At 39.2% G+C, this 19,457-nt stretch overlaps 1 protein-coding gene across 1 annotated transcript; it reads left to right on the forward strand.

Moving 5' to 3' along the window:
- The first annotated feature begins 5,012 nt into the window (after positions 1-5,012).
- Positions 5,013-18,891, forward strand: LOC581093 (cytosol aminopeptidase). Its single transcript, XM_030985654.1, has 13 exons — positions 5,013-5,157; positions 5,778-5,893; positions 6,591-6,645; positions 7,530-7,704; positions 8,661-8,766; positions 9,380-9,547; positions 10,619-10,774; positions 12,172-12,385; positions 13,267-13,372; positions 13,995-14,074; positions 14,686-14,798; positions 18,013-18,146; positions 18,516-18,891. The coding sequence occupies exons 1-13, from the start codon at positions 5,050-5,052 to the stop codon at positions 18,566-18,568; spliced, it is 1,584 nt and encodes a 527-aa protein (XP_030841514.1). The 5' UTR covers positions 5,013-5,049; the 3' UTR covers positions 18,569-18,891.
- Positions 18,892-19,457: the final 566 nt, after the last annotated feature.

Genomic DNA, 19,457 nt, shown 5'->3' on the forward strand with positions numbered 1-19,457 from the left:
CTCTTAATCCTTGTCTAAATTCAGCCCCCCCTCCCCTCCTCCGCGAAGCGCGGAAGCTTTGACGTTTTATTAAACTATTAAAGAAAGAAGACGATTCGTTGTACCGTTCTCGACCCTTTATCCTCGTCTGATTTCAGTTCCCCCCCTCCCGTGCGAAGCGCGGAAGCTTCTACGTTTCATTAAATCATTAGATAAAGAAGACGATTCGTTGTACTGTTCTCGACTCCTAATCCTTGTCTAAATTCAGCCCCCCCTTCCCCTCCTGCGCGAAGCGCGGAAGCTTTGACGTTTTATTAAACTATTAAAGAAAGAAGACGATTCGTTGTACCGTTCTCGACCCTTTATCCTCGTCTGATTTCAGTTCCCCCCCCCCCTCCCGCGCGAAGCGCGGAAGCTTTTAATCTTCATTTAATCATTAGAGAAGAAGACGATTCGTTGTACAGTTCTCGACTCTTAATCCTTGTCTAAATTCAGTTCCTCCCCCTCCCCCTCCTGCGCGAAGCGCGGAAGCTTTGACGTTTTATTAAAATATTAAAGAAAGAAGACGATTCGTTGTACCGTTCTCGACCCTTTATCCTCGTCTGATTTCAGTTCCCCCCCTCCCGTGCGAAGCGCGGAAGCTTTTACGTTTCATTAAATCATTAGATAAAGAAGACGATTCGTTGTACTGTTCTCGACTCCTAATCCTTGTCTAAATTCAGCCCCCCCTCCCCTCCTGCGCGAAGCGTGGAAGCTTTGACGTTTTATTAAACTATTAAAGAAAGAAGACGATTCGTTGTACCGTTCTCGACCCTTTATCCTCGTCTGATTTCAGTTCCCCCCCCCCTCCCGTGCGAAGCGCGGAAGCTTCTACGTTTCATTTAATCATTAAAGAAGAAGACGATTCGTTGTACAGTTCTCGACTCTTAATCCTTGTCTAAATTCAGTTCCTCCCCCTCCCCCTCCTGCGCGAAGCGCGGAAGCTTTGACGTTTTATTAAACTATTAAAGAAAGAAGACGATTCGTTGTACCGTTCTCGACCCTTTATCCTCGTCTGATTTCAGTTCCCCCCCTCCCGTGCGAAGCGCGGAAGCTTTTACGTTTCATTAAATCATTAGATAAAGAAGACGATTCGTTGTACTGTTCTCGACTCCTAATCCTTGTCTAAATTCAGCCCCCCCCTCCCCTCCTGCGCGAAGCGTGGAAGCTTTGACGTTTTATTAAACTATTAAAGAAAGAAGACGATTCGTTGTACCGTTCTCGACCCTTTATCCTCGTCTGATTTCAGTTCCCCCCCTCCCGTGCGAAGCGCGGAAGCTTCTACGTTTCATTTAATCATTAAAGAAGAAGACGATTCGTTGTACAGTTCTCGACTCTTAATCCTTGTCTAAATTCAGTTCCTCCTCCTCCCCCTCCTGCGCGAAGCGCGGAAGCTTCTACGTTTCATTAAATCATTATAGAAAGAAGACGATTTGTTGTACAGTTCTCGACTCTTAATCCTCGTCTGAATTCAGTCCCCCCCCCCCCTCCCGTGCGAAGCGCGGAAGCTTTTACGTTTCATTTAATCCTTAGAGAAGAAGACGATTCATTGTACCGTTCTCGAAAATAATCCTCATCGGAATTTAGTTCCCCCTCCATCCCGCGCGAAGCGCATAAGCTTTTACGTTTCATCAAATAATTAAAGATTCGTATTACCGTTCTCGCCTCTGAATCCTCGTCTCAATTCAGTCCCCCCCCCCCCCCCCTCCTCCTGCGCGAGGCTTTGACGTTTTATTATTAGAGAAAGAAAACGATGCGTTGTACCGTTCTCTATACTCTTTAATCCTTGTCTGAATTTCAAAGAGGTGGGGTCGAGGCGGCGGAGCCGGCCCCGGAAGCTCAGGGGTTTTAGGCGTTTAATTAAGGTCAGATGAGCATATTTTTGTGTATACCTTATTATTTTGTGACACTGGCAAGTCACTATTTGGCGTGGGGTCCAGGGGGCGGAGCCCCAAAAATATCAGGGGTTTTAGGCATTAAATTACCGTCAGATGATCATCTAAGGGCCCGCCGTAGGGCCCTAGATGGAATCCAGGGGGCAAAGCCCCCGGAAGCTAAGGGGGTTTTAGGCATTTAATCACGGTCAGATGAGCATATTTTGATGCCTCGAGGCTCTCGATCCCCGCCGTACCTCGGGCCCTGACATGTAGGAATCTCAAGAATCATATTTTTTGCCTGGTTGTAAATTTAGGAATTTTTTTATTTTCCAACAAACACATACAAACGTATAATTTACTAAAAAGTGAGGAAAAATTTCGGAAATTATGTCATTTCAGCATTATTTGTAATACACCGTTGTGGAATCAGAAATAAACCACGTTTGAATTTGATTTCCCTCAAGCCCCCCCCCCCCCCCTCTATCAGTACGCCAGTATCTCCTCTTTTCCTTTTTTTTCTTTCCCTTTCCTTCCCTCTCTCTTATTTTTTTTATTGGGGGGGGGGGGGGGGGGGGGTTAACAGCCTGGGAGGCAAGGCCCTTTCGGCCCCCCCCCCCGATCTCCTTCTTCCCCCTTTACTTTTCTTCTTCCTCTTCTTTCTTTCCCTTTTTCTCCTTTTTCCCTTTCTCTCTTCTTTTCCTTCTCTTTTTTTTTTTTTTTTTTTTTTTTGCGGGGGGGGGGGGGCCAAGGCCCGCTCGGCCCCCCCCCCCTGGATCCGCGCCTGTTGTGGTATATAATTTCCGAACGGGAATAGCTAATCGGTCGATTTTAGTCAAGAAACATTGTTTTACAGCTTAATGAATATTTGACCTTGAGAGGGAGCTCTACAACATAAAGTGTTTATTATTTACAATTTCGTAACTTTAGGGTCGATTTCGGCCGCGACAACGATCAGTGAATATTGTAGGATCGCATATGCTTCCAATATGTTCATTTGAACCAAATTCACGACCCCATACCAAAACTTTGTATTACCTTTAATGTAATCTTGATCTTCGGAGTAGGCCTATAGTTGCTATACAACCGGCCTTGTCAGACACGTTGCCCCGGGGTGCGAGATAGGACTCTTGTAGCGTGCCCCCATTTAAAACAATTATACAATAACAGTTAACATTTAATTAATAGTATGAAACTATTAAAATTACTGTTACGGGAAAAAATATTGCATATATATATGAATCAATTGATTTGGTCGATCCAGTTCGATGGCACAAACACGGCACTACTGGACAGAGATCCTAATAATTACAGAGCTTGGTCTTGTTGCTCTGTAATTGATGCCATTAATTTAATGGTATACAATAACAATAATAATGATGCAAATTAGAAGAAGAAGAAGAAGAAGAAGAAGAAGAAGAAGAAGAAGAAGAAGAAGAAGAAGAAGAAGAAGAAGAAGAAGAAGAAGAAGAAGAAGAAGAAGAAGAAGAAGAAGAAGAAGAGAAGAGAAGAAGAAGAAGAAGAAGAAGAAGAAGAAGAAGAAGAAGAAGAAGAAGAAGAAGAAGAAGAAGAAGAAGAAGAAGAAGAAAAGAAGAAGAAGAAGAAGAAGAAGAAGAAGAAGAAGAAGAAGAAGAAGAAGAAGAGAAGAGAAGAAAGAAGAAGAAGAAGAAGAAGAAGAAGAAGAAGAAGAAGAAGAAAAGAAAAAGAAGAAGCAGAAGAAGAAGAAGAAGAAGAAAAGAAGAAGAGGGGAAAAAAGGAAAAAGTTAAACACATTTAAAACTTTTAGGAACCAAGTTCAAGTTGTTAGCATAGAGATAATATTATCTATTGAGCAAAGTATATAGTCTGCTCGGAGTTCTAGAAAATACACATATTAATTTTTGCCGCTGTAAAACACTTTCTCCTTGTACAGTGGGTCATTATTTATTGTAATATTCTCTATGTCACTATAAAGGGCAATCCAACTCCTGTAAGAAGTTCATTTGAATATGAAAGCAGAGCAATAAGATAAACAGAATGGAGGAAGTTTGAAATAGATCGGACAGAAAGTTATGAATGTATCACATTATGAGATCACTATACGAATCTGCGTATATCGGTAGTTTCCGGGTCAGTGGATTGTGACATAGTCACGGATATTATATGAAAGAGTGTTATGAGGATGGTTGTAATAAATTGGTCTGCCAATTCGCGTCTGAGGAGCTAAGATGTCTGAACTCTAGACATCGGAACTGTTACAGGTAATTTTTCCTTTTGAAAGTGATACAAGAGCTATAGCTTTCAAAGCATATTCACAGTTTGCCCTGTGTAGACAAATATAAGTAATTTATGTTTTTCTCCCAAGTGCCTTCTCCAGTGGCGGATCCGGGGGGGGGGGGTGGGGGCCGGGGGCCCGGCCCTCTCCTGTGAAAAACACGTGAATTTTACCTTTTTTAGGAGATGGCCCCCCCCCCCCTTGAGCGCATTTTGCAAATTTTCGAGGGCCAAAAAAAAATAAAAATATCCGTACCCAAATATCGATAGCATATTTATCATAGGTCTTCTAAAGAGAAAGACCCTCCTGAGTCATTCGTTTTTGAAAAAAAAAGAAATTGTAGGCCTAGTCATTTTGTGTGGAACAAATGGGAAAGTTGTCCGCCACTATATCCAACGAAAAACTTGGATTTCGATGACTATATCACAGAAAAATTGGCCATCCGACTCAGCCTATATATTTTATGGTGATATATATACAAAGTTTCAAAAATTCATAGTTTCTCACTTTTTGTCCAATTTAATTGAAACTTTTACCAGTCTACTTTCTGATTTTTTGGTTTGGTTTTCTTTCTTTTAGAGTAGACTAGTTTGCTATCAAGGTTGGATTTCCTATCTCTCTGACTTTGTGAACATAATGTGTGTGTGTGTAATTGGGTTTTTACAGACGTGTATCAATCAGATATGATTATTTACGTCTGGGGACCGACCTTTAACGTCACCATCCGAAAGACGTGACTCAGTTTCGAACCTGCGTCCTCGGCTGAATTAGTTTGTAACTTCCACTGTTAGCTGGATTACAGGCGCACGCCACAACGCCTAGTTGTGAACATAATTATATAGATAGAGCTAGTCTAGCTAGCTAGATCCTCTTTTTCACGCATGCGCAAATGCATCATCCAAGATGGCAGCTTCCATGCGACTCTGTCGACGTCTCATCTTACACAGCCGATATCACTCATTAAATGGTCCAAGATGGGGGAGATTCTACTCTTCTATTGTAAATGCTGAGGTAATGGTAGTTTGGACTTGAAAAGGGTGATGTGTGTGTCTTTTTTTGTATGAAGTTGAACCAGTACCAGTCGCAGACGTGCGCCTCACTCTCGAGTTCAGCCTGGCTGAGTAACAACAGCTCAGCCGTCCAGCTCCAGGGGGCTCCGACACCGGCCCGGGGTCGGAGCTCCCTGGAGTTACAGACAGGCTCAGCTGTCTCTATAAATATAACTCCAGAGCCCGCATATAAAAACGATTCAAACAGTGGGCTGGGTCACATTTTTTCGAAATGTAAAGAGGTAGTAGTTACAATTTGACTTGCAATGTAGATATTTTGACTCCTGCCAGTCCTGGTTTATAATTTGAAGAAGTCTTTGATGGGAAAAAAGGGGTGATTCATCATCCTAACCCGATGATTCATTCATTTTGTATCGTTGTGTGTGCATCATGCCATGATAAGGATCAGGAGTAGTGTGAATTGGCAAGGAAGAACCATTGGGGTTTATAACGAGGAACAAAAAGGTATAGTGTAAAAACTCGACTAGGATTATTGGATACCTTTGGGTACCCTAAAGATTTGCATGAGAATTACACCTAATGGATGGCATGGTTCTCTCTCTCTCTCTCTCTCATTTGTAGTCTGGTGTAGTGGTAGGTGTGTATGAGGATGAGGCTAGTGATGGCGTTATCTTTACACCAGAGGCAACAAAGGTCAATGAACGAACTCAAGGTCAATTAGGAGAACATGTGAACAGGTATGTTATACTTAAAGATAAACTTTAGTACTGGTAATGCGATTGCATTGTGAAAGAAAAGGTGTGGAAAGGATCAGAAACAGTTGATCATGTAGCATGTAAGTATTGGTGTGCACTGCAAGGTTCTGGAGTCATCAAAATCATAATAAATTTGACCGAGTCTTGGTAAAGTAACAAGCACTCACATAGAAAGCTATATATGGGACAACACACATGGTGTCGGGGCTAGTACTACCATGATTTCCTTGTCTTTCTATGCTCATTACTCAGCCAGTATACATTTTCTTCCAAAATTGTTTGGCACATGTCATTTATTTGTAATCTTGAACATTCAGTGTAAGTTTCGTTTGATTCTGTGAGAATTATTATTTTTTTTTACCAGTACTGGAGTTTATCTTTAAGTACTTTTCAATTGAAGCATTGGTATCAAATACATTTTGTACACATGCATGAGTATTTCATTATTTCTTGTCATTTCCAAGGATATTAGTCATGAACATCAATCTTTTATTATCATTGGTCAAGCCATTAGTTTGCGACTCTTGTATGTTGTAAGTTCCGGATAATTTCAAGTGAAAGAACAATGAAATGTTTCTTTTCATTTGTATCTAATATAAGTTAATTATAGGGTGATAACCAGACAAAAGGCTTGTCAAGGCATGACATTCCTTTTCAAAATTTCCTCTGCTCATTCCAGATACTGTCAAAATTTGAAGAAAGGAAAAGGCAGAGTGTTCTATGGTCTAAATGAGGTAAGATTGAATCGCATCTTGATTGTGCTTGCATATCCTCCTCTAAATGAGATGATGTTAGAAGAGAAATGCCACTTCAATTACATGATTAGCGTTCTCCATCTTTCTAATTCCGAGATCTTTAAATTCAATTACCAAAACTCAAAATGTACAATAAGTTAAAGATGCTCAATTTAATTGTTGTGTCTCCTCCACCTTTTAAATATTCTTTGTATCAACCCAGATAGATAATTGTCACCTTCCTGAAATAGCAATGCACGTTTGGAAGCTACATTTAGCTTGCACTCAAAACATTTCATGTGTTTGCAACTCTCGCATTTAGACACAAGAGATTGATGGATTGATTAGTTCAGTCCAGGGGGTGTTTCATAAAGCTGTTCGTAAAGTTACGCATGACTTTACGAATGACTTAAGTATAAAAAGCCAAATGGGATGCACAATAATTTTGAACTGCATTAACTAAAGTTGAACTGTGCAGATGTAGATTAACAATTCTAACTATGACAAACATTCTTAATGCAAAGTATAATTTTTGCCATAATTTAATTGAGGTTATTGGAATGTATAGTCACACTTTGTTAAAACATCAAGAAAAGATTTGGCCATCCTATCTGGCACTTCATATTCAAGTCGTTCGTAAAGTCGTGCGTAACTTTACGAACAGCTTTATGAAACACCCCCCTGAATGGGTTGTCACATGTTTGTGCATATTCTGTTTTTGCCATTTTAGTAAGTAATCATAATGTCATAAAAACCATGCTGTCCTAACAGCTCATTTATTGTATGATAAACAATCAATGATTCGTAGCAAATTTTTCGACTGAAATTGAGTTCTATTTTCACTCCATATCTCAAGATGTGTTTTATTTTGATATGATGATTAGGATTTCAGCAAGATTGCCGTGGTAAGCCTTGGCAAGCAGTCTGCTGGAGTCAATGACCTGGAAGGAGTAGACGAGGGAAGAGAGAATATCCGAACTGCTGTGGCAACGGGGGTTAGACAGTTACGAGATGTTGGCTGCAAGACAGTAATAGTAGATCCATGCAGTGACGCTGAAGGTAATGGCCTTTCGATATTATTGAGTTGCAAATGATAATTAATGGTAATAGGTTGCCTTTTAAATAGCAACTGTTCACTTGTGCAGAAATCTATATTAAATTGCTTGGAACAGCTTATAAGTGGTGGAACGTTTCAGGCATAAAGTGTGTTGCACTAAAGTTTGCTTCACTTGTATGTTTTCCTTGACTATGGTCTGTAAGTTGCCTTGAGCAAAAAAAACTGCAAGATCTGCATTCTACTAATCCAGTTAAACCCCACCCTAGGTCTAACACCATGTTGAACAAATTAGAATTTTCATCTCAAGACTAATTTGCTTTGGTAATCCCAATTGTAAAAACAAATGTAAGCACACCATCAGGTTTTAAATTTTTATTAAAAAATGGACGAAAATGTTTCCTGTTAAGTTTGTTATGTTGTGAGATTTTTGTTATGTTATGTTTTATTAGTCAATTTGTGTTCCAAACACTTTTTAAAGGAATTTCCCAAATTATTCCCCCTCCCCTGTCATGGTAGGATTTAACATTGTATGTGTATGCCCCATCAAAGGGAATAAGTAGCTATGGATAGATTCATTACATACATGTAAGCCCATTAACTTTCAATATCTATTTAATCAGGGTCTTTCAGGGAGCTCTCACTTTGAAGACTGCTCTATTATAGAGATATCGACTGCTTTAATATTCGAGGTCTGGCTGCTTTATATGCTCTCGGGATCTGCTAGTTCCCGAGAGCATATAAAGCAGCCAGACCTCAAATATTAAAGCAGTCGATATGTCTTTTATATGCCGAATTGAAACAAAAATCTACCAAATCTTTACGGGAATGGCTAAAATTACGACTCCCATTTCGACCAATCAGATGGCTGGATTTCTAAAGTGAGGTATATAACAGGTTATATCACTTCCTGTTTGATTCATATATGACTAATATGATTTTGGTGATGTTTGCTTCATAGCTGCTGCCGAAGGATCTCTCTTGTCAGTATTTGAGTATGATGAGCTGAAAGCTGAATCCAGTAGGAAACCTAAAATCAACATATCACTCCTCAATGAAGATAACAGGTGAGTCTTATTACAAGTATTACGTTGTGCCATTGTGTTGTACTGCTCTCTTGAGGAATAGTCATTTTGAACCAGGGTTGGGTAATGTTTGCATCTCTTCAGTGCTTAGAGTCTTATTACAAGTATTACGTTATGCCATTGTGTTGTACTGCTCTCTTGAGGAATAGTCATTTTGAACCAGGGTTGGGTAATGTTTGCATCTCTTCAGTGCTGTAGTTTATGTTGAGCCATTTTTATAATGAACAGTTAGTACCAAATGTAACTAATGTGATCGAAATATCTGTTCAGTGCCAGAAGGGTATTAATTAATACCATTTAACACAGAGTCAAGACCTTTCTGCCTCTCAATGTCTTATCAGGATAACACCAGGTTCCTATGCACATAACTAAAAGCTTGCTATAATATGACCTATACAACAACTGCCTTATACATGTACACTGAACCTGTATGCAAGGACCTCTCAAAAAAGACATGGAAAGTGATCTTTATAGGCAGTCTTGAAGTCTCTTGAAGGGACACAAAGATATCCCCATAGGCAGGTGATCTTTATATACAGGTGGTTGCTAAAACGGGTTTAAACTATCCATTTTTCTTTCTTTGAATGATTTGTAGTTCTGAGTATCACGATGGCTGGAGGAGAGGGGAGACTCTGGCCAACGCTCAGAACTTTGCTCGTACCTTGATGGAGATGCCAGCTAATAAACTCACTCCAACATCATTCTCAGAGATAGCTCACAACAAGAGACAGCGCACAGATCTACCCATCACTATCCAGGCACAGTAAGACAGCATTCACACGTTAATCATACTTCTAGGCAAACAAGAAGGATTCCTTTGGGTGCATACTAGTCTGATTTTATGAGTTGCTGTACTCCCAGATCTCAAAGTTACTACTCACATCACTCTTTGAAACGTCATTCAGGAAAGTTTCACATATTTGGAATCTCATTTAAAACCGTATTTAGTTGTAGTTGGATTATGGGGTGAACTGTTAGGCAAAGATAAAGACAGTGTGCGCAAACTGAAACTGGGCTCCTTATGCTCTGCCATCTTTTGTATACTCCAAAAGAATGAGTTTAGAAGATGCAAACTTTAACTTTGATCAGTATTAATCCCTTGATGGTTAAAGGTGTTACTAAGCGGGGCACACAGCACTAATATCCTTTGGCAAGATATTAACCTGCACTTGCTACTCTCCACCCAGATGTTAAATGGGTACCCGGTAGGATGCGACCGTCATTCGTTGGTCAAACAGTGTTTGAGCATCAAGTAACGCCTGGTTGGAATGGTCCCCAGGGAGTGGAGATTTTGCAAACAGTGTGTGCGGGCAAGTTTTGAATCCAATGACCGGGGTAATAGTATATCTATCTGTAAAGCGCTTAGAGACATTTGTATTAAAGATAAAGACCAGTTATGGTCATGCGATTGCATTGTGAAAGAAATGTTGTGGAATCGATCAGAAAAGGTTGATCATCTAGCATATAAGTATTGGTGTGTATTGCAAGGTTCTGGAATCATCAAAATGATAAGAAATTTGGCCCAGTCTTCGTAAAGTTACAAGCACTGTACAGAGAAAGATGTATATGGGACTACGCACACGTGCGCGACACATGCGTTTATCTCTCACAGTCCAATAGATAAACTAATTTACCAAATATATCAATTAGTAGGCGGTTTCCCGGCAAAATTTTTATCATCATGTATTAGTCAAAAAATATTCTTTCACATGATTGGTAATAAGAGCTTCCATTTCATTTTTTGAAATTGGGGCGTTTCCAATAATGGTCTTTACTTTTAAGCGCTATGTAAAAGTGGAATATTATTATTTTATTCATTGTTTTGTTCAATCAGCTCAAGGAAGTGGGCAGCGGATAAGAAGATGGGTGCTTTCCTGAGCGTGGCCAAGGGGTCAGATGAACCCCCCATATTCATGGATGTGAGGTACAACGGTGCACCCCAGGGTGTGGATCCTCTGGTCCTGATCGGTAAAGGAGTCACGTTTGACAGGTATGAAGTAGTAGTCTGTATGAATTCAGGCTCTTATTGAGTTGTGGTGATGGGATTGCATTTCCAGATCCTAGCTTCATGTTTTGTGGATCAGAAAAATATATAACTTCCTAATGAAATATTGGTGGTAATCAAATACACAGGTAACACAACTCTTATGAGTCTGTGTCGGAACTACTAGGCGCCTACTAGCTTGATTTTTTCATTTTTCTTTACTAATAACTCAACTCTTATACGTGATAAATATAATTTATTTGTAGTGTTGGATAATCAGTGTCGGTTTGGTTTGTTCCTGTGAGAATATATTTTCTTATATTATGATGAGGATAAAAGGCAAGATCTATTTTCTAACACAAGCCTTATAGATCTTGCCTCTCATCATAACAAGGCAAGATCTATAAGGCTTTGGTTAGAACAACGATGGTATGTGGTTCATAAACTTGTAATGTAAAGACAATAGAAGAATGTATCTTGAGGAGAACCGAAGAGCCATGGTACGGAAGATGTGTGGTGTGAAACTGTCCAATAGAAAGAACGCAAGTGAGCTCATGGAAAGGTTGGGCCTGGAAGAAACTGTGGTAGAAGCGGTAAAGAGAAATGGATTGAGATGGATTGGTCATGTGTTGAGAAGGGAAGATGATGGACCTGTGAATAAAGTTTTGGATTTGGAAGTGGATGGCATAAGAGGGAAAGGAAGACCATATATTTTAAGGAAAGATATGGTGAAGAAATTAAACAGTAAGGTTGATCTTAATGAAGAGGATGCTTTAGGACAAAGAAGGGGAGGGAGGGAGTGTCGTGGCCAAAAGTCAGCAATCCCTGGTAAGAGGGAAAATGCTGACTTTAATAAATGATGCTGGCCTGTACTTGAGATTGGCTTGTAAGGTTAGCAGCTAGCCCAGCCATTGGTGTTAAGTTTGTGTGGATGACAGCAGAAGAATTGCAAAAAGAGCTCAGTGAAAGTATGAGAACATCAGAAATAATAAGAAAATTAAGATTTTCAAAAGACCATCAAATGCAAATTACCTTGAGATTGATATCAATCACAGTTCTTTGGGAACGAGATAGGAGATCGTAAGTTTGCTACAAGTTATATGACTTAATAGGACTTATGACTTCCAAATATTCATCAAATCTTTCTCTAGGTGTTTCTAGTATTAAAGAAGTATTAATTACGTTTAATTTATTTGTTTTACATTTAGTTTTTTTTTCCTTTTAAAAATCACTTTTGCAGTTACGATATCTATTATTCAGGGTCATTTGTACAAATATGAATATAAATCTTGTTGTTTTTGTTGAAATTGAAAATGTTATCTTCTTTGATACACATTTTCAGTGGTGTTTTTTCTTGTTCTTAAACAATGCACTGTCTTTGTGGTGTTTTCTTTGTATGTCAGTGGAGGAATATCAATCAAGCCAGCAGCAGGCATGGACCTGATGAGAGGTGACATGGGAGGAGCAGCTAACGTCTTAGCGGCTATGTTTGCCATGGCTAGACTAGAGTTACCGGTCAATGTGGTTGGCTTGATACCGCTGTGTGAGAACATGGTCAATGGGTCAGCAGTCAGACCGGGTGATGTAGTCACAGCCATGAATGGCAAGACTATACAGGTAAGACTACAGTTTATTCAGTGTATTGCCAGAGCATGAGTCATACAATCTAAAACCATTATCTTACTTCTCCTGGGGAGTGTTTCACAAAGACTAAGATCGACTTTAAGTTGGACTTAACCATGGCAGGCTGTTCATGCCACTGTTTGCTCTCACCATTATGAACTTAGATAATATTTTTTCCTTCAATAATGAATCATCAAAAAATGTAAATTCTGTAGATTTGTGACCATGATTTGTACGCCAATTGAGAGACCAATGCCAGTAAATGGTGAGAGCAAACAGTGGCATGAACAGCCTGCAATAGTTAAGTCCAACTTAAAGTTGATCTTAGTCTTTGTGAAACACTCCCCTAAAATTCAGAGCAAGTGTCGATGAAGCATGTGATAAAGCATTGCATCAATTGATTAAGACTCATGAAGAGTTCTGATAATGAACTTCCATTTTGAGAGAAACTGACTTCAAGTTATTTGGGATTGCTTATCATGCACTTTTGAGAGTAATTTTGATAGTTTCATACTATTAATTAAATGTAATTTAACTGTTATTTTTTGTATAATTGTTTCAAATGGGGGCACGCTACAAGAGTCCTATCTCGCACCCCGGGGCAACGTGTCTGACACGGCCGGTTGTAGCAACTACTCCGAAAATCAAGATACATTAATCTTGATCTAAGGAGACACGAACGAACGATAAATGATAAACAAAATGGATTGCTTCCAATCTAACCTTCTTGCAGCAGTCACTGAACTGCTACAGTGCATGGTTTCATCATAGCTAGTCTCAAGTACAGATGATTGAGATCGTATATTGACTGAAAAGGTTTTGTGCCTGCAAAGTATTTATAAGCCCTTGTAATCTTTGTTTCCCTGTTTCATTAGGTTGACAACACTGATGCTGAAGGGAGATTACTACTAGCTGATGCGCTATGTTATGCAACCACTAGTTTCAAGCCTACAGTTGTCATAGATTTAGCTACACTCACTGGTAAGTTTCTTTAAGTCATATATGCATATAAGTATGCTAGTCAACAAGTAGGGGATAAGCTGTGAAAAACATACAGGTTTTGCCATCTTGAAGACAGAAGGCTGTTTCAGTCATTCTTACAAGAGAGTCTTCGTTTGATCTAGAGGCACCTACAGATTTTGTGCATTGCAGCCAATTTCCCACTAGACGAGATTGTAAAGACAGTACTGTCCTGCATGGTTTCAGATTATTAAAATGCCTTTCAGCATCAACATTTATCTTTGAAGAATGGAAAATGAGGAATTCTCAATATTAATATATCAAGATGCCATCACACAATTTTCGGCAATGTACGAACCTGGGAACTAATAAGTCAATCAGTGACGTAATATTTATCCCAGCGTGCCAAGCTTTTGTTCAGGTAAAGTGATACCTCTATACAAAGACCTTTCAAGGGGTACAAGACGATGTCCATTGTAGGTGAGTGGTCTTCACATACAGTTTCCTTGAATATGAATATGAATATTGAAAAGGAAACACTGTTCACTTGAAAACAAAATATATTGATTGTATGTATACAGGTGGTCTCTTTTCTGCTAGTGATTGCTAAAGTAGGTTTGACCTTGATTATGTTACTTTGCAGGTGCTATTGATGTAGCCTTAGGCTCAGCTGCTACTGGTGTTTTCACTAATTCACAACAAGTATGGGACATGCTTCAACAAGTGAGTCTAAAATATGAATATCAGTTATTCATTTCTGGCTTGAAATTTCTCCAGGAATTTGCCAATATTTAAATCTCTATATTTGTATATGACTTGAATGATGCAGTTGAGTCCAGGGGGGCTTTTTCTGGAGGTAATTGTCCTTGGAAGTGGTTGTCTGGGCAGTTGTCATGGGGGTAATTTTCCTGAGAAGTTGTTTTCCAGGGGGTAATGTCTAGGGGGTTGTTATCCTGGGGCCAGTTACTCGAAATCATAAGTCTAAGTTTGTGGACATCCCTTAGAAACGTGTGTTGGTTCTATGACACATGTTTCCGTGGGATGTCTAAGAAGTTAGACTTAAAACGGTTTTGAGAAACGGCCCCAGGTTGTAATTGTCCTCAGTGTTAGTTTAACTAAGGGGTAGTTTTCTGAGGGTACTTGCTCAGTGGGTAGTTGTTCAAAGGGATAATTCTTGTTATTTCTTCTTCTAAAGTGGTAGTTTTCTGGGGGCAGATCTCTCGGGTTGTTGTCCAGGGATACAGTAAGCGTTCCAGAATCCCCTATAGAGCATGTTATATGATTTGACTGAAACAACAGTGAATGAGTGTAATTGCATTTTTTGTCGATTGCAGGCTAGCGTATCAACAGGAGATCGTGTGTGGAGGATGCCATTGTTCAATCACTATACCAAACAGGTTACAGAAGCTCATCTAGCTGATGTTAGCAATATTGGAAAATACAGCAGGTGCGTATCTCAAACTTTCGTGTACCATGCAATGTACTATGAAGTGTTTAGCACATCATCAAAACTAAGAGCCTCTGACATCTCCATCTTGACATTTTATTATTATTACTAGCAGGACCCGCGGAAATCCGCGGGATTCTAGAGGGGGGCGGGGGGTGTAAATAGATATAGAGAGAATGCCTAAATTAAAACCACCAAGAACTTTATTTGCCATTCAGGCCATTATAAAAATATACATGTTTAGCGTCCCCGCCCGTTTCCTTTTTGGGGACCGCCTCCTTTTTTTTTTTTTTTGAAATTTTTTTGAATTTTTTTTGAATTTTTTTTTTTTTTTTTTGAAAGAAAAAAAAACAGCGTCCCCGCCTGCTTCCTTTTTGGGGGCCGCCTCCTATTTTTTTTTTTTTTTTTTTTTTTTTTTTTTATTTAAAAAAAAAGAAAATTAAATTTTTTTGGAATTGTTTAATATTTTTTTTTTTTTTTTTTTTTTGAAAGAAAAAAAAACAGCGTCCCCGCCTGCTTCCTTTTTGGGGGCCGCTTCCTATTTTTATTTTTTTTAATTTTAATTTTTTTATTTTTTGAAAGAAAAAAAACATGAAAAGCACTGCTAAAATGTATTTCTGATTTTAAAAAAGAAAAAAAAAATTGTCGGCCGCCATCTTGAAAAATAGCCAGAGTGTCAGGGAAAATGTACGGAGCGGCCATTTTGAAAGAAAAAAAAAGAAAAAAAAGGGCCTCCTCCTTCCCATTTTTCGAAAAAATAGGACGCTAAACATGTTTTTTTTTTAATTTGGCCTCATATAAAAAAAAAAAAAACGATCCAACTGTACCTGTAGTTATTCTATAAGCCACTGGAACTGCGTAGAGTTCCGTAGTGTGGCGTACCGACTACGCAGAAATTAGGCTGCGTATTAATGGGAAAATAGTCCCTGCGTAGGTTATGCGTAGGCTGGCGTACAGGTTTGCTTATGGTTGCTTACTGTGTAGAAAGCTTTTACTGCTTTGACGATCTGGCGTAGGGTAGCGTACTGTTGCGTAGTCGAGTAGCGTAGTGTTGCGTAAAAAGGCGTACTTTCTGCGTCAAGTTTCTACGCCGAAACTACGCGAAAAAAATTAAACATTTTGAATTGTTTTCGTTCATCTTGCGTACCTCTTTCCGTCCCTCAGCATATAGTAATGTATAGGCCAGCGTAGTTGGTACGCAACACTACGCAACTCTACGTATTGACCCCACGCCAATTAGTGACCCGCAAGTGTCACAAATAAAGTATTAAAAATATGCTCATCTGACCCTAATTAAACGCCTAAACCCCCCAAGCTTTCGGGGGTTTATGGCCCCTTGAAACCCGTGGACCCCACGCCTATATTATATATACACTCAACTCAGGACGCGCGGAAATCCGCGGGATTCTAGAGGGGGGGGGGCGCAGGCAAAAAATTAAGTTTTTTCATTACGGGGGCTCCATTTCAAATTTTTGGGAAATTTTCGGGGGCTACTTTTTCAACTTTCGGGGGCTCTTTTTTCTGGGGCTACTTTTTCATTAATTCATAAAAGGATAGGCCTACACTTTGTTGAGATTTGTTTAGTAGGCGAAGGTTTCAGGCTTAATACTTCATAGGTCTAATTGCCTATTTAAAAAAAAACAACATTTTTCTAGTTCAATAACTAAGTTTTCATGCATTGATTTGATGCAAGAACTGTAACATAATTAATAGACCCTAGATTGTGATTATTTCTGACCATGAATTTCGATAATCATTTTTCAAAGTAAAATTTTCACAAGAAAATCAGACAGTCGTTTAAAAACGTAGACATTAGTAATACTTTTACTAATTCTAAGCTCAGGTTTCGTAAATCTATTCACGAAACTATATTGAAATCGCGGCAATAATGATGCAAACCAACAGATAACAATTTCAAAGTGTCGAATCTCTTCGACTCGAGCTCAGCTCAGCTGAACTCACACACACTCCAGCGTAACTCCAGACAGCTCGAACACCGACGCCGCAGGCCTCGGACGCCTGCGGTGCATGGTGCCGGTGTTACACTGCACTGTGTGTTCTGTATGTGTGAGGACTGAAGGCAGCTTGCGACAGAACTGTCAGTCCAATGGTTTTCTTGTGAAAACTTTCCTTTAGAAAATGATAATCAAAATGTAGTATACATTAACCGTCATAATCACAAAATAAGCTTTGATTTCATACCTCCATTCACGAAAACTATATAAAAATCGCGGCAATAATGATGGAAATAGGTCTCTAAGTTTGGACGTGGACGGGAAGCTTCGTGTGTATCTCTGTTGCTTGTGCAGCTACTACAAAGGATATCCTATAGAAAGATGCTTTACTCGGGTAATCCCGACCCTGTATATCGTGCATTTAATACGCAACTTAATGTGAGTGGATAGTCATCGGTCGTGTGTCTACGGATGTCATGTTGAATATCCATGAGGTATCTCTGTCGTCACGCATATCGTGCATTATGCATGTCGCGTCTGTTTTCGCCCTGGACGTCGACACGGAGGAGGACCTCGGGCGGAGTATAGCCAATTCCACAGAGTAGACTCTCCCGCGGACAATGGCACCGGGCACGGGTACCCCGAGGGCAGGGTTCAGGAGGAGATAGCCGCACCAACTTGGGTCGGCGATCTCATTAAAAAACAATAGAATACAAAGGCTCGCCGAGACGTCGCGCCCCCCGCGGAGCCTTAGCGTATTACTTATATAGATTTTTTTCTTTAATAATTTTTTAAAAATATTTATTTTTAAATAATTTTTTTAATAAATTATTTTATTTTTTTAAATTTCTTAGATTTGTAATGTACAGCCAGCTTACTTCCTGTTTGCAAAAATTTTATTATAAGGGCTCGTTGGGGTGGTCTTTTGAAAAGGTGGTTGGATGTTCTTGGTGATGATGTTGTTTGTTTGTTTTGTTTTATTTCCACTTTTTCATATCAATACAAAGAAACATCATACAAATAAATATAATGAATAACATGTAAGTTTGACAAAATATGTTTCTAGTTAAAATACAAGTTTCTTACAAAGGAAAAAGCAGGAGACCACATGTCGTAAGAGTCAATGCTTGATGATGACTGTGGCCTCAACCGAGTTAGCAAAATAAAAGAACAACAATGTTGTAGGGGTTCATTGGATTAAAAATGTTGTAGTAATTGCAAATGTAGCTGATGAACATTTTTTTTAATTTAACCTGTAGGTCTGGTGGGAGTTGCACAGCAGCAGCATTCCTCCGCGAGTTTGTGACGGACAATACTAAATGGGCCCATCTAGATATAGCAGGTGTCATGCAGAACAAAGATGAAATTCCTTACCTTGGAAAGGGAATGTCAGGTATGAATGATCAATCTTTTCAAGTTTATTCCTATCCCTAATGTGAGAAGAGCAAACTGAATTATTGTGACCCTGTGCAGGTGGACCACTAAACCAGGGTTTCCCTGCACTCTTATACAAACATTACAAACAGTTCCCAACGTGCAAAGGGGATAAAAACAGCTATATGCAACATGGCCCCTATGTGTACACTCTGATCTGTGCTATAAGATGCGGGAATGTGAAGGACACTACACCCACGCATTTTATTTCGCTCATGCTGAATTTTTAAAAGTGGTTTACTGTCTCATCTCCAAATGTCAAGCTTGGAATGTAGAGCTGTCTTGTGCATATTACATTTTCCTCTATATTTTTCATTCTTGTTTGCAGGCCGACCAGTCAGGACTCTGGTAGACTTTGTATCACGATTCACGTCCGTCTGAACTGTTGGATCAGGCCGTTTGAAAATCATTGAATAGATCTATAATGACAGTATTATTGTAAACTGAGACATTCTGTGCATCTCTGCATCGACTGAAATTCATCAAGTTCCATCCAGAAAGATTATATAAAGAGAATGAAATTATTAGTAAGTGATGTACTGCAGAGAATTCTACCATGGATCAAATGTTGTTGGAGAATCGGAATGACTCTTTGATGTGAGGGGTTCAAAACCCTATGATATATTCTTCACTGATTTGATATGAACGACTGAATGGTTTAGGTCTTTCCTCATCAAATTGGCAATACTTGGCAATCCTTTTCAGGACTACACACCCTCAAGAAAGATTACCGAGAGTCCTTTTCAGGCATCCCTCTCTCTCACATGGTGCATCCGCAAGCCTACTGTATATAAATACTTAGATCCTTTCTTATCTTGTTAAATCCTAACATCTGAAGATGACGTCTCGGTGAATCTTGTGGTGTACCATTCAGACAAGTTTAAATTGAAGTAGCACCCACGTTCACATAATATTATTTTCATGATGTAGGATCTAGCTTTCCCTTTGTGAGCTCTTGCTCAATCACAATGCTTTTCAATAGTTTGCAGTTTTTAATGGATGTACAATTTGATTTGGAAAAACCTTTCCAATCGAATTGTAATATTTGTGATGTAGATGGAAATGTAATAATACTTTTTTAAAACCTGTGCAATCAAATTGTTCAGTTCATGATGTAGGCAGAAAAGGTATTATTACATATTCAATATAAGATGAACCAAACCTGTTCTAAGTTGATTTAAATGTAACAACCATGGAGTGAATTTCCTTGAAATGTGAAATTTGTAAATGACTCTGACAAAGCTTCATACTGCATTTCTGTGCAGCTTTA

Source organism: Strongylocentrotus purpuratus, unplaced genomic scaffold (genome assembly GCF_000002235.5).
Source record: "Strongylocentrotus purpuratus isolate Spur 01 unplaced genomic scaffold, Spur_5.0 spur5_scaffold_15, whole genome shotgun sequence".
Lineage (NCBI taxonomy): Eukaryota > Metazoa > Echinodermata > Echinoidea > Camarodonta > Strongylocentrotidae > Strongylocentrotus > Strongylocentrotus purpuratus.